General features: G+C 35.7%; 1 protein-coding gene across 2 annotated transcripts in view; it reads left to right on the forward strand.

The window, feature by feature from the left end:
• Nucleotides 1-8,031: 8,031 nt before the first annotated feature.
• The window catches only part of LOC133338792 (anion exchange protein 2), a 47,890-nt gene continuing 39,850 nt past the window's right edge, over nucleotides 8,032-16,071 (forward strand). For both annotated transcript variants that reach the window (XM_061546900.1, XM_061546899.1), the window contains exon 1: nucleotides 8,032-8,117. In XM_061546900.1, the coding sequence (XP_061402884.1) occupies nucleotides 8,040-8,117 (78 nt within the window). In that variant the 5' untranslated portion in view covers nucleotides 8,032-8,039. The remainder of the gene's footprint in view (nucleotides 8,118-16,071) is intronic.

Consider the following 16,071-nt stretch of genomic DNA (forward strand, 5'->3'; position numbering starts at 1 on the left):
TTTAGTTTTTTTTTCTGTTGTTGTTTTCTTTTCGCTCTCTCTTTCTCCACACTCATTTATTGATTTACTACTGCTATATGAGAAAGTATGTAAAGAAGATTTGAGTAAATAATTATTCCTGGCTGTGAATTAACGTGCACTTCTAATAATGTGTGAGTGTTATTTATGTATGTAGGTTTGTTGAGTACCAAACGGAGCCCAGCTGGTTGGTTGTTGTTGCTTATTTAAGGTTGTCACCAAAGGGTTTTGGGTTGGGAACGAAGATATCTTTGTTGTTGGTGTCATAGTAATGCTGGTTTTTTTGTTGCTCTCCAACGTCTGCCTTTTGTCGCCGCCGACTTCGATATCACAAGCACAGGCAGCCCATGACAATGATTACTTTGGTAACTCTGCTACCGTATATCGGTCTGTCTGTCTCTCAGACTTACTGTCTTTCGCTCTACATACATACATTCGTAGATATCTGTTTGTCTGGCATGGTGTCTATATTGTGTGGCTCGATGGTGCATAAATCGCCGTGTGTTCTTTAGCAACAAGTTCATATCGATTTTAACATTCGTGCGGTTATAATCGATACTTTTCGTTTGCCGTCCGCCGCCAAGTGTTTGCTTACTTTACTTATTGTTGTTGTTTATTTTTGTTACGCTGAATATATCCTTTCATCCTTTACATTTTTTTCTTCACTCAATTTTGTTGTTATTACTAATACCTTGCTGTCTATATTTAAATAAGAGCTGAAGTGCGGTGTTGTCTTAACGCGTTTCGGGTTCGTGTGAATTTGTGCGCGCGTGTGTGTAATGTGAATGAAAACAGAAAAACGAAAGGACATTATTAATTAAAGACAATAAAGGAAAGGAGTTGACAAACAAAACAGAAAAAAATGCAATAAATTGTTATTTGCATTTGAATTAAACGGTAAATGACTTTTTCGATATCCAATTGAATATTTCATTGGCCATGTTTGTCGATTTGCCAGCGACAGTTGTGATTTGTGTCTATGTGCAACCGGCAACAACAATTGCAGCGTGTGAAAATGTGATTTTAATTATTCCTAGTTCAAAGCATTTTTAATATTCCCACTAAGCAATAAATAAATCTGCATTTACTATTGCGGAAAAGTTCAATTCTGGCGCCCATTGGTGATAAAGCTGAAAAGCAATTATGTGTAGAGCGTTGTTGTTGGCCAACAGTTTACCATGAAAACATTTGCAAATATCACAGGTGGAAAAATACTCACGTGATTGCCAAGAAATGTTTCGAAAAAAATCTAAAATAGAAGAACAATTTTAAAAAGTGAGAAGGATTTTTTTGTAGATTTTGATATCCTACACCAATATATTTTAGGGGTTTAGGATAATTTTTAAATATAAGTATCCTGACCCATCGTTTTGGTAGATCGATCGTCACAGCTCGACCATCTAAATCGATTTAGCCCGTCTGTCCCTGATAACATGTTAGCAAATTACAAAGGTCATTTATAATCGGCCCATTTTGCATGAATGAAAAAATTTGCCACAACTGTAGTCTTCTGCAATATTAGGTTGAAGAAAAAAATGAAACCATTATTTTTAATATGAACTATAGGACTTTATTTAACATGGTTCGGAATGTCCGACTTGAGCCAAATATGCACCGTTTTGTTGTATGGTTTGTTGCCATTTTAAAGGTAACTTCATAATGCCTCTCTCATAGAAGTCCTGCTCTCTATTTGCAAAATACTCAATAGTCAATTTTCATAATCCTCCCAATTTTTTATCATTAAAGACATTTTGCAATGCAAGAAAAATATGATAATCGCTTGGTGCCAAGTCCGGTCTGTATGGCGGATGCATTAAAAAATCTCAACCAAGCTCCCCAAATTTCTGGCGAGTCACTGTAGATGTGTGTGGCCTAGCGTTGTCCTGGTTGAACACAACACCTCTCCTGTTGGCCAAATCAGAACCTTCCTGGCCGATAGTCATGGTTTGGACACCGTTTGAGGTGCTTCGCCGTTCTTTGACCACGATCGTTTTCGCACAGTGTTATCGTATTTGATTCGTTTCTTATCTTCAGTTACCATCCGTTTTTTTACATAGGTTTTAGTTTACATAGGTCCACATCCAAATTTCAAGTTGTCGGCAAAAAAAAAGAATCATTGTCGAAAAAATAATACACTTTTTTGACATGTATGAAAATGAGATTTCATAAAACTGTAAAGGTTCGATATAAAATGTGTGGAAATGCTAATACCTTTCAAAATAAATTTTGCAACATTTTCGCGGATTTTTCTCAAACAGACTACTAACAGAAACTTTAAGTCAAATCGGTCCAGCCGTTTCTTTAAAATAATCTTTGCAAGTTTTTCGCGGATTTTTCTCAAAATTTTCTTTCATAAAGACTTTCCCACTGTAATTACCGACAACGGAAAGAAAGAATGAGTCAAATCGGTCCAGCCGTTCTCAATTGATGCGTTAGTATACATTTTTCTTGCTCCATTTTTATACCCTTCACCACACTGTGGTACAGGGTATTATGTCTTTGTGCATATGTTTGTAACAGGCAAAAGGAAACGAGATAGACACATGGTTCCTTCTGAGAATATGCATAGAATCACTTTCTAAGTCGATTTATGCATGTAAACCGTCATTTATCGTCCGAATTGGATGAAATTTGGCATAGGTCATCTGTCTGTCCATGTTAAATTGTAAACAAAGTACAGGTCGCATTTATTATCCGATATAGTTTCGTCCGATTTCATGTAAATGGTGCACCAAAATCCCTATATATCCTTCGATTTGCACAAAATTTGGCATATCGTACTGAATTAAGCCTAGAATGATGTCTGCCAAGTTTCGAGAAAATCGGTCCAGATTTAGATATAGCTCCCATATATAGTTTCGTCCGATTCCATGTAAATGGTGCCCCAAAGTCCCTACATATCTTTCGATATATATATATATATATATATATATACTTGATCAGCGTAAAATTCTGTGACGATTTAGCCATGTCCGTCTGTTGTAATCCCTCTAGCGTATAAACGAAATGAGATAAATTGCTAAAATTTTTGCCTGTAGGCAGGTCAAGTTCGAAGATGGGCTATATCGGTCCACGTTTAGGCATAGCCCCCATATGAGGTTAACCACCCAATTTTCGATATTTAAGGGTTCTTTTTGGATTCAACATTTCTGCACCAAAAATTATAAATAAAGGTCCATTTTTTTTCGGATAATAACCCACATATTACGGTAGCCCCAATTTACGGCATTTTGGGGATTTTAAGCGCGTTTTCAATCGAATTCGCTGAAATTTGGTACAATGGGTTCTTATTGGTTACCGACCCATATAACCCCCTTTTTATGTTAAACTTTTTAGCAGAATAGTGCCGAGTGTTGTTGTTGTCCCCATATTGGCGCATCCTACCATAGTATGGTCGTTGCTCGAAGTTGTGAGTTTTACCCTACAAATTATCGAATTCTAAGACGATTAGCCATCTGTTTTCATTATTCTGACCAGCATTTAGGATTCTCCCCCATATAATTATACCTACTGAAAGAAATAATTGAGATACAAAACTAAAATATTGGGTTCGAAATAGACATATTCGCTATTCCTACACTATGTAATCAATATTGACATAGCCCATATAACAGTACTTTGAGGATTTTATACTCTGCGTTTTTGGGGTTTTCTTATTTTCGGAAAAAATCCCCATAAAAATTGCTGAAATTTGTATTTGGTAAGCCATTATGTTTACATAAATCGGATTGTAATAGTATCGGTAATGGTCCACTTTTTGTTAAGATTTCTATATTTTCATTGCAAGTATCGGCCCGGCCGAACTTAACGTTTTTATACCCTTTACCATACTGTGGTACAGGGTATTATGTCTTTGTGCATATGTTTGTAACAGGCAAAAGGAATCGAGATAGACCCATGGTTCCTTTTGAGAATATGCATAGAATCACATTCTGAGTCGATTTATGCATGTCCGTCCGTCCGTCTGTCCGTCCGTCCCTCTGTTGATGTTAAATTGTAAACAAAGTACAGGTCGCATTTATAATCCGATTTGGCTGAAATTTGGTACAACTCATTTGTTTGGCCCAAGGACGAACCCTTTTGAAATTGGGAAAAATCGGTTCGGATTTAGATATAGCTCCCATATATATTTTTGCCCGATTTTTGGATCCATGAAAATCCGTCTATTTGGCATAGTTCACTAAATGAAATCTAAAAAGACGTGTGCTAAGTTTTGTGAAAATCGGTTCAGATTTAAATGTAGCTCCCATATATAATTTCGTCCGATTTTAGGTAAATGGTGCACCAAAGTCCCTGTAAATCTTCCGATGTGCACGAATTTTGGCATAGCGTACTGAATTGTGTCTAGAATGATGTGTGGCATGTTTCGTGAAAATCGGTTCAGATTTAGATATAGCTCTCATATAAAGTTTCACCCGATTTTATGTAAATAGTGCACCAAAGTCCCTGCAGATCTTTTGATTTGCACGAATTTTGTCATAGTGTACTAAATTAAGTCTAGAATAATGTGTGCAAAGTTTCGTGGAAATCGGTTCAGATTTAGATATAACTCCAATATATATTTTCGTCTGATTTTATGTAAATAGTGCACCAATGTCCCCATATATCTTTCGATTTTGGGATAGCGCACTGAATTAAATATAGAATGATGTGTGCAGAGTTTCGTGAAAATCGGTTCAGATTTACATACACCTCTTTATATATTTCCGTCCAATTTAAGTAAATGGTGCACTAAAGATCCATAGCTAGGCCCATTGACACAATGTACTGAAGTTAATATAAATTAATCTCCGATAGGTTTCCTTGAAATCGGTTCAGATGTTAAATGTACACCAAATAATCAATGAGTGTCTGATTGAGATTAAACTATAAACAGGGCAGCATACCGAATAGCGTGTGTGTCAAGTTTGCTTTAAATCGGTTTACAAAATTTAGCATAGGTTGCAGAACGACATGTGTAGGGATTGATGTTAGTCGGTTCAGATATAGATAAAGATCACATATTTAAGTTTGTTCAATTTCATGTCAATTTTCCTTCGAAAAATCGACGTATTTTAGGATACATATGTTGAATATACCCAAAGTGGTGAAGGGTATCATATAGTCGGCCCAGTCCGACTTTACCACTTTACTTACTGGTTTCACTTATTTATATTAAAATTGTTATCAAACGTTTTCCGCGTTCGTAGGATATCGAAATAAAAAACTAGAAACTGAGGTTTGAGAATGAATTATATCAGTACTCAATTAGCACCTGGTGGGTATCGCCTCCAGGGACGTACTCATCGATATTTTATTTTTCTGCAATGACAATTTTCATATTGAACCAGCAGCTTTCACCCAACAAACCGAAATAAAACCTGGGTTCGTGGGTAATGGCTTTAGGTAACTGTGACCTCTAAATTGCAGTATTTTGGGGATGTTCCACCCTACCATGCGTCGTCAATATGGGTCCACTTTTTGTTGTTTTTAAGAAAAGTCTCCATGGTATAATCTAACAAATAGTGAATAAACATGCTAATTTTCTTGAAATATCTTAACAAGAAAAATTTTTATTTTATTTCTAGTCGAAAATGTACCATTATTCGTTCTGTCTTGCTCGCCACTTTATACCCAAAATTGTCGGCTTCGTTCGTCAAATCAAACAATAAAATTTAAATGTAAAAACCAGTGAGCGGAGCAGTATAGTCGGACGGGGCCGACCATACGATACCCTACACAACTACCACGGAACTCAAATTTTCTGCGGATGTTTATTCCGAGCCTGGACAATATTTCGTGATATTTGTTGCACCCTCTTGCCCGATTAGAGGTAAACAGCACCTCTTCCTCAAACTGACATATTTTCCGAATATTACGAGTATTCAATACAGCTATTGTCCAGATTCCCTTCACCGTGGGTTGCATTGTGATGTTCGGCTTTCATTTGTGGTCTATAGATCGACTCGAAAATAACACAAAAAATTAAGTTTTCGGTCCACTTCATTCCAAAATTATTATCAGATCATCACCGAAAATGATAGGCGTTGTTCTTGACCATACCCGGAACCTCATGGAACATTTCAAAGCGATCAGCGTTATAGTTCCGCTCTCTAGAGTGATAATGGGTTACTAAATAATATACGAATACGGAGATACCTGTAAATATTTAGTTGTAACTCCCACATCCGAGCACATGCAACAATATAATTGGTCTTAATTTAAAGGTCAACCACTCCTCTTGGATATAATATCAACTTATCGGGTATATGTCCTTCAGTGGTAAATATATATGCTATAGAGTACAAATTTTGTACTTTTTCACACAAAAGTTAGGTTCCATCCGATCTTTATCAAAACAGGCATGCTTATTCTTTGGCCCGATCCCCTTCTCCATGCAAAATTTCACGAAGTTCGGGCCATTATTACGGCCTCTGGAGCGACCAGAAAAACCGAAAAAAATTAGTATCCCCTAAATATTAACCGATCTTTCCCAAAACCAATAGGGGTCTTCATTGGCCAGAACCCATTATACATGCAAAATTTCGTGAAGATTGGTCCATAACTGTGGTCTGTATCGTGTTTACAAATTATAATGGACAGACGGACAGACACACATGTCTAGATCGACTCAGCTAGTCGAGATATGACGATCGGTATACTTAAAGGTGGGTCTAGGACCAATATTTCGCGGCGTTACAAACTTTTGGGGCTGCACAAAGCTATAATACCCTGACAACATAGTTGTGTAGGGTATAATAACACCATTATTTCATATAAAATATAAAATACCTTGCTTTCATACGGAGACGTTTTAAACAATTGGGATCAAATTACACATCGATGCATTTTTTTTTAAAACTTACAACTTACAAAAATTTCTTACAAATTTCAAAAAAAAAACTTACAACTTACAAATTTCAAAAATAAAAACATACACCTATTTTCGAATTATATTTGGAATCTTGCATTTACTTTAGCACCCCGAAACAGACGTATTTTAATTATTAATGTATAAATAATTGCATATCTATATATGTGTGTGTCTGGTTGTGTTTCTGCTATTTTTAAGTAAATAATGGAATATTTCCTTCCCAATTATTTTTTTGAAATGTCATTTATTGTTTGAAATTGTGAAATTATTATTACTCGAAAGAAAAAAAAACACATTCCCAGCTCGACTATTAACACCAGCAATAAATTAAACTCAATTCATTATTTGTGACAGTGTCGCTCACAGTGTGAACGAATGCCTGACAAACGAATAAAGTTGGCTATGTATGTCCGACCCATCAACAATCCAACCCATTACCGAACCGTATATAGGAACGAACTATTATCGATCATGCAGGCAATCGGTAAATTTTATTTGATTCTATACAGCCAGACAAACTAGAATATATCAAAAAAGAAGAATACAACAAAAACAAAAAAGTTCTGAACAATGAGTGGGCTTAATTGATTAAATAGGGAAACAAGTCTCGTGCTTTTATTAATTGGCAATAACAATGATGACTATGACGATCACCACGATGATGATGATGGTGATCATTGCTCGTTATGAGGGCTTCCAGTGATGACGTTATCGTCTGTCTGTTTGCATGTAGAACAGTGTCTCTAATGAAGATGAAAGTTAGCCAAATGTTTACACAAACAGAATTGATGGTGGCGGTGATGATAATGATGATGAGACAATTGTGATGATATGGATTCATCATCATTTTATATCACGTTTATTTGCGTGACAAAAGACATGCGTGACTTTAATTAAATGGCATTATTGTTCATGAATTTGTTTTTTATTATTTTTTTATTGTTGTTGTCATTATTGTTGTTGTTGTTGCTATTGTTGTTATTACACAAGCACTTACAATGATGTACCGTTTTATTAAAACTAACTGCAAATGATTTCTTTATAAGTGATTTATTCATGCTTTATTTGTTACTTTTTTCTTTATTTACAGCTACATGTCCATAAACGTCGTCGTAGTCCATTATATATCACAGTAATATAAAGAAGAAGAAGAAAAAATACCATCAACATGAGTTTCAGTGGCCAGGGTTCATCTGGCGACAATAATGTCCGAAAATTATCATTTTTGGGATTCAATACAAAAAAGGTAAGTACAATAGCAGAAGCATGCTAAAAAGAAATCAATAATATCATAAATTGGGTTCAGTAAATTTAACCGATTCCGGTTAATCCTCGATATTTGAGAAGTTGTATATTAAGGGAAACGATTTACTGTCTCAGTATCAAGTGGGGGCGAGAGCGCTTCTCTCGAAACAGTGTTTTTACGAATGGCGGACCGATAACTCAAAATCAAATAGTCCATTCCAATCCAAATGTTAATACGTTATTCTGGATCTAAATAGCTATCGCATGAGGTGATTGGTCGAGTTTTTCTTATTTTCTAATTTGGTTTGTGGTCAAAAACAGGGAATTACAAAAAAAATCAATCAATCAAATTTTGTCATTTTTCACACAAAAGTCAGGGGCCATTTGACCCGCTAAATAATGGCATGCTTCTTCTTTTGCCCGATCCCCTTCTCCGTGTAAATTTGGGCCATAATTGCGACCTCTGGAGAGACCAGAAAAACGGACAAAAATTAAGTTGTTGGTTCATTTCATCCCCTAAGAACCCATCCTACATGCAAAATGTCGTCAAGATTGGTCCATAACTGTGGCCAGTATCGTGTTTACAAATTATAATGGACAGACGGACGGACGGATGGAAACACATGTCTAGATCGACTCAGCTAGTCGAGATACGACGATACTTGAAGGTGGGTCTAGGGCCAATGGGGCTACACAAAGCTATAATACCCTGACAACATAGTTGTGTAGGGTATAAAAACAATATTAAATATAGAAGACGAATATTGTGACCGATCTACTTGCACCTAAACTTGCTGATATCGCAGAAAAATAAGAAATATTAGGTTGGTGAAAAAGAAATCCATTCGAAAATGTCGATAAAATCGGTGAAATTATCGAAGTTGATCGGCATGTTAGCAGTCGTAACATCGCCCAGGAGCTAAAAATCGACCATAAAACTGTTTTAAACCATTTACACAAAGCTGGATTCAAACAGAAGCTCGATGTTTGGGTGTCAATCCAATTAACTGAATGGATCGAATTTCCATCTGCGAAGCCTTGGCCAAACGGAATAATATAGACCCATTTCATAAGCGGATTGTGACTGGAGATAAGAAATGAATCAAACGAAATGCGAAAACGATCGTGGTCAAAGAGCGGTGAAGCAACTAAAACGGTGGCCAAACCATGACAATCGGCCAGGAAGGTTCTGCTATGCATTTGGTGGGATGGGAAGGGGATTATTTTTATTATATGTTGATCCCATATGGCCAAATGCTAAATTCTGATCTCTACTGTCAACAACTAGCCCGTTTGAAGATAGTAATTGATCAGAAACAGCCAGAATTGGCCAACAGGAGAGGTGTTGTGTTCCACCAGTACAACGCTGGCCACACACATCTACAATGACTCGCCAGAAATTTGGGGAGCATGGTTGGGAATTTTTAATGCATCCGCCATACAGTTTGGACTTGGCACCAAGCGATTATGATAAAAATTGGTATCTATGAAAAGTGACTACTAGAGTATTTTGCAAATAGAGAGCAGGACTTCTATGAGAGAGGCATAATGAAGTTACTTTTAAAATGGCAACAAATCATATAACAAAACGGTGCATATTTGACCCAAATTGGACATTCCGAAGCGAGTTAAATAAAATCCTATAGTTCACATAGAAATAAAGGATTTTTCCCCTCAACCTAATACATCCCAGAAAAATTCGACGAATTCTGCGTAAGAATGGTCTTCCAGGTAGAGTTCCATTGAAAATTCGTAAACCCTAAAAACCGGAAAATACGATTTTAGTTCGTTCAGAAACACTTACAGCATGTTTTTGTAAAATTCCAAACGAAAGAATTCGAGTGACTTACGACCAAACCATTATTTATGTTTATAGATGTTTTCTGATTCAAAACAAAAATAAATGACATATTTTTCAAAACCAAGGAGTTTGGTCGTAAGTCACTCGAATTCGTTCGTTTGGAATTTTACAAAAACAGGCTGTTAGAAAAGATTTTGCATTTCCGAAATCTGTTATTTTTGTTGATGAAAGCAAATTTAATGTCCTCTTTGATGGCGGGCATGATAACTCCTGACTGGAACATCGGAATCCGAAAATCGGTCAAAATCAACAAAATGGCGGTCCTATTTTCGAAAAATCGCCTATATTGTACCACAAACCATGTTAAAAAGTAAGGAAGATGTTGACCGATGGGATTTATCCTAGTTCATACGATAGCTATACACTCACAGAGAAACGTCCCTAAATTTGGAATCGATCGGATCATTATTTTTTGAGTTATCGTGTCCGCCATTCGCTAAACGCTGTTTGGAGAAAAATGCGTTTAAAGTTTGAGAAGCCCTCTTGTCGTCACTTGATGCCAGCACAATTAATCGGCTATATCTTCAAGATTTGTTGAGATTTTCACTTGAAATTCCATAGGGGCATTCTTGAATTAATGTAGATTCGAATTAAATCAAAATACAAAATTAATTTTTTTGAAACCGAGAATGGGGAGTCCCCTTAAATCGGTTTTACATTTTATATCTATGCAATTCCAATGAATTATTTACCAAATAACGAAACCCGTTTGATATTACTTTCAATTTTCAAAATCATTGTTTTGTTTATTTGTTTAAATAAAACACAACATTTTATCGAAAGTTTTGCCATTGGCCCGACCTCAATGACTTGACACAATTATCATTACGCATGGAGATATTATAGTTCGATGTGTCAATAATTTAACAATTATCTGTTTGTTTTAATCAGACCTTACACTAATCGACAAATATAGTTTGAAATCAGCCGGTTCTAGTAACGATCAAAACGAAAAGACCCTTTTTCGTTGAAAAATTGAATTGATTTTATTCGATAAAAGTTGTGTACTTAAATAGGGAGTTGGTTGTAGATCAAAGCTCCTCATAATTATCATGGAATAAACCAAAAATTAGCATTTTGAAAAATTAGCATGTTGAAGGCAGGCCACATACAAAAATTCGTCATTTCTTAAATTATTATATGCTGTGAGAAAAAATAATTTACGGAAATCTCTAGTCTGTGAACATATCTTTATCTAAACTATAGTAAAACATATCAAACATTTTTTTACTCTATTCGGTTTAGAACCAATAAATCTACTTCAAATAATTTGTTGCACAGTGTTTGAAATCCATTTAAAGGTCGCACCTTTCTGCCCTTGTCACGAAATTTGAAATTGTCAAAACATATTGTTTATCAGTGAAATAAGTGAGAGGAGTGATAACCACATGAGAGGTGGGTCAATCGATTAATATATATATATATATATATATCAGTTATTCAGGTTAGAACTACAACATACTGGATCCATAAGTTTCCTAATAAAAATCACTTTGCGGTGATTAGTAAGTGATTGACATATTACCCAACAAACAAATTTCCGTTTGTGGGTGGGAAACCCTACACCATTTGTATTGCTCGTCGTAGAAGATAGACGTTATATAAATAAAACCAGTGAGCGGAGCAGTATAGTCGAACGGGGTCGATCATACAATACCCTGCCCATACCACGGTACTCTAACTTTCTGCGGATGTTTATTCCAAGCCTGGACAATATTTTTTGTCCGATTAGAGGTCAACAGCACCTTCTCCTAAAACTGACATATTTTCCGAATATTACTAATATTCTGCTCAGCCCTTCTAATTACTTGTCCAGATTCCCTAAACCGTCGGTTGTGTTGTGATGTTCGGATTATAATTGTGGCCCATAGATCGACTAAAAAAACAGACACACACACAAAATAAGTTTTCGGTCCACTTCACCCCAAAATTATTATCTGATCATCACCGATAATTATTGGCGTTGTCCTTGACCATAACTGGAACTACATAGAAAATTTCAAAGCGATCAGCTTCAGGAGTAAATAAATACGCTATAGAATACAAATGTTGTCATTATTTACACAAAAATCTGGGTCCATTTGACTCGCTAATTATTGACCGATCTCTATCAAAACATAAATGCTTCTTATTGGGCCCGACTCCCTCCTCCATGTAAAATCCCAATAAAAATTAATAAAAATTAAAAGTTAAGTTTCATCCCCTAAATATTAACCGATCTTTACCAAAAACAAGAGGGGTCCTAAATGGCCAGAACTGGTCCTACATGCACAATTTCTTGAAGATTATCCATAATTGTGGCCTGTATTTACAAATTACAATGGTCAGAAGCAGTGTAGTCGGACGGGGCTAACTGAAGTCAAACTTTCTGCTGATCTATATTCCAAACCTGGACAATATTTTTCGATATTTGCATTCTCTTAACCGATTAGAGGTTTGTGCCAGCATTTCGAGAATCATGAACTGAACAGTGAAGATATATAGAGTGAAGTCCTGTGGGATTCGTTTCGTTTATAAACCAGATCGAATGTCTGTGGTAGCATGGGTATCTGGGCGCCCATATGTCGGCGGACCTTGTCTGGACGTTTGGCGTTGCCCCCTTAGCGTGCATATTCCTGGCAAAAAAATAAAAAGAAAATATGCGATCACGATCAAAATATATTTATAACACGAGCAAAACAAATGGTCTCCTCTTTTTTTTTCGCTGAATTAGGGTATGTGGCTAAGTGTTGGTTCCGTTTGAGCAACGTATAAGGCTCAATTGTGAGAGGTATATCACTATTTGTTTTCTGAATCATCGGAGAAAAACGAAACAAAAAAAAAAAAAAAAAAAATACGAATCATCACTTACCTCGACAATCGGCTCCAATTAGCGCCCGTCCAAAAGATGAAATTAAGTGATCATCCGCCGTACAGCTCTAACTTGGCACCTGATCATTTTCGTCGCCAATAAATTTTGATGAGTGTCTCAATCCGAAAGAAAAAAATCGTCGATAATTTGTATGAGCGCATCGAAAAAATTTTCAGATCATGATGGATAATAATTTGGAAAACAATAAAACAATTTTTGATGATAAATATTCGCATATGTTATCTATAGCAGGATTTCTTTAAATTGAAGATCCTTAAATTTTTGTGGCCGTCTGTACAAGTTCTCTAGAATCAAAGTAGACTATCTTTTTCAGATATATGTGATTTAAGATATATGTGATATGTGATACACCACAAATAGCTCCTGAAGTTTTCGGAGAAATGTGCGCCTTTTGATCGACTGAAACATGGTATTGATGGGCCGATGTACAGCCTAATACCGGCCTATCGTGGACATAAAAAAATGGTGATCAACTATTTTCGTCGCCGCAGTTGACATCTAAGTGTTGGCGGTGTCTTAATCGCAATAGAAAAACTTGATTGAAAAATTTTGAAAATATTTAAGATATATATAATAGTCCCTTATGAGCTCATCCCTTTTGTAGAGTATCCTAATACCGTTAGCGGTAATTGTTGTGATAGCCCACATAAGAAAATTTGTCCTTGTTTCTCGTTATTCAATATTTGAACTGCTCAATTAAATTATATGGTATTTTAAGATTTTCATCCAATTTAATCTTTGTGTATATTTAATCCCTTTTAAATCATCCATTAGGTTGTGTTTGCATGTGTGTGTGTGTGTTGTTTAATTAAACGAAATGCAATGTAGCAACGGTTACGAACGTCTTTCATTTTTGCATTTTTAATCTGAATTCCCACCATTTAACCTAACCCCAATCACCCCCCACGAAATGTTCGGTAAAATCGTGTGGAATACCATGTGTCACAGTCATCTGACTGGTTCACACTAAAATCGCAATATACCAAAAAACAAGAAAATAACATGTGTCAACGATGATGAACTTTCATTCAATACCCCATTGGAATATTGGACATTCGCTGACAAAATCCATCATAGCCGACATCGTTCAATGGAATAAGAAATCGATAGTCGTGGTCAAGGTCACTATTACGGGTACTATCGTCCAAGCCAAAAGCATTACAGTGTAAATGAATGTACGATAACATGTTGAAAGGCTAGAATAAGCCAGTAAACAAATGCAAAGGTAGGTGGCGAATATCGTGTAGATACCTATGAGACCACAGTATTTTATAGAAAATACGAGGTGTGTTTAAAAACTGACGTAAATTTTAAAAAAAATGAAACATTCTCCAATACTGATCATTTTAGTAGGTAGGTTTTCTACCCAATGGGAATTAAAAATATCAAATTAGAGTCAATGCGGTTGTAAAACGTGTCCAAACTCCACCATCTACCGAAATGTGGGAGATACTGTGGCTATCATAAAAAGTGGACCAATATTTAGAATTTTTAGTAGGGCGATTTTGTACCCAGTGAAAATCTAAAATACCAAATTACAGGTGATTAGGCTGAAAATTGTACCTCTTCAATATACCGAATATTGGAGAGAAACAATAATATGAGGGCTTTCCTAAAAAGTGAACCAATATTGATTATTTTTAGTCGGAAGATTTTCCACATAATGAGAACCCACAATACCAAATTCAGCTATGTAAGTTGAATAACGTGGCTAAAAGTTAAAAGCTTTATATGGAGGCTAACCTAATAAGTGAACCCATATAGTCAATTTTCAATACCAAACAAGGACCAGTAGACAGACGGACAAAGCTAAATCATCATAGAATTTTTATTCTGATCGAGAATTTTTATTCTGATCAAAGAATAATCGTGCCTGTTTTGATAAAGATCGGTCAATATTTCCGGATGAACCCGGACTTTTGTGTGAAAATTGACAAATTTTGCACTCTAGAGACTGGAGAAGTTGATAGTATATCCAAGAGGAGTGGTTGACTTTTATACCCATTACATGGCTGTATGTACTCGGATAAGGGAATTATACGTAAATATTTAAGGTGGTCTACGTATTTTGATATTGTATAGTATTACCAGTAACATAGAGAGGTCGGAAATGTAGCGCTAATGGTTAGGAGTTTTTACTTGAGGTTCCGGTCAAAACGAAGCCTATAATGTTCGATGATGATTAGATGATATGTCGGCGATTATTCGCAAATGGACTGAAAGCTTTATTTTTATATGGTTTCCTAGTCGCTTTGGACATCACAATTATCAGCCGACCATCACAAATTTTCCATGCGGACAGTGTTCTGACCAAATATTGTGAATGGATGTATTTATGATGAACGGCCAAATGAATCAAAAACATTTAAAAAAAAATAAATTTTATGGATCAATTTTATATTTTTTTTTATATTTTATGGATCAAATATTTGCCCAGTTTTTATAATACTGATCCATACTTTGGTAAAGATTCCTTGTAACGACATTCTGCCCATGACATAGTGGCTGTAATTTGGTATTCTTGTAGGGTAAAACTCATTCATAGAGAAAATTTTCTACATTTTCTATGTATGGACAATAGCCCCCTTCTAAAGATTCCGTCCAAATTGTGTACCTTTAAGGTATTAGAGGCCCGCTGAAGTGTCTGTAATCTGAGAAATATGTTTCCTCATTATAAAAGCGGAGCAGACCCATTTGCGGTTCATAATTTTTACATCATTTCCATGCAAAGGTCAGGCATAATTTTGTCTGTAATTCGGTTCTTCAGTTTCCCAAATAAATAGCATACTAGCGGACAATTTACAATGACATAGTCACCACACCCGAACTCTTCATGGAATTTTGAAAGTACACCTTATGGTAGAGGTTACAAAAAGTTCGCCATACAAGCCTTATTTGCACTTGTTTTGTTATTATCAAATATTGTTTTATGTTTTCACGATTTATACACTTTTTTAATGTCCGTAAACGAATGGTTGAAACATTTTCTCGACTCCGATCAAAATGTGGTTTCTGATCGCCAAAGCAGCATCTTCTGGCAACGGAAATTTTTGACTACCCATTTTATCTTGGATATGCAAGAATAAATATATCCATCAATTTCACCTTTTGGCAGGTCAAAAAGTCGTCTGTTTAAGCAGAATTGTGAGAAAATTTCAAAAAGTCGAAAATTGAACCGGAGAACTCTTCTGGAAGTTTTCCGAGTACTTCAATAGCAACTTT

This window comes from Musca vetustissima, unplaced genomic scaffold (genome assembly GCF_032173495.1).
Source record: "Musca vetustissima isolate MV318-11 ecotype Yass unplaced genomic scaffold, APGP_CSIRO_Mvet_v1 utg19289, whole genome shotgun sequence".
In the NCBI taxonomy this organism is placed as follows: Eukaryota; Metazoa; Arthropoda; class Insecta; order Diptera; family Muscidae; genus Musca; species Musca vetustissima.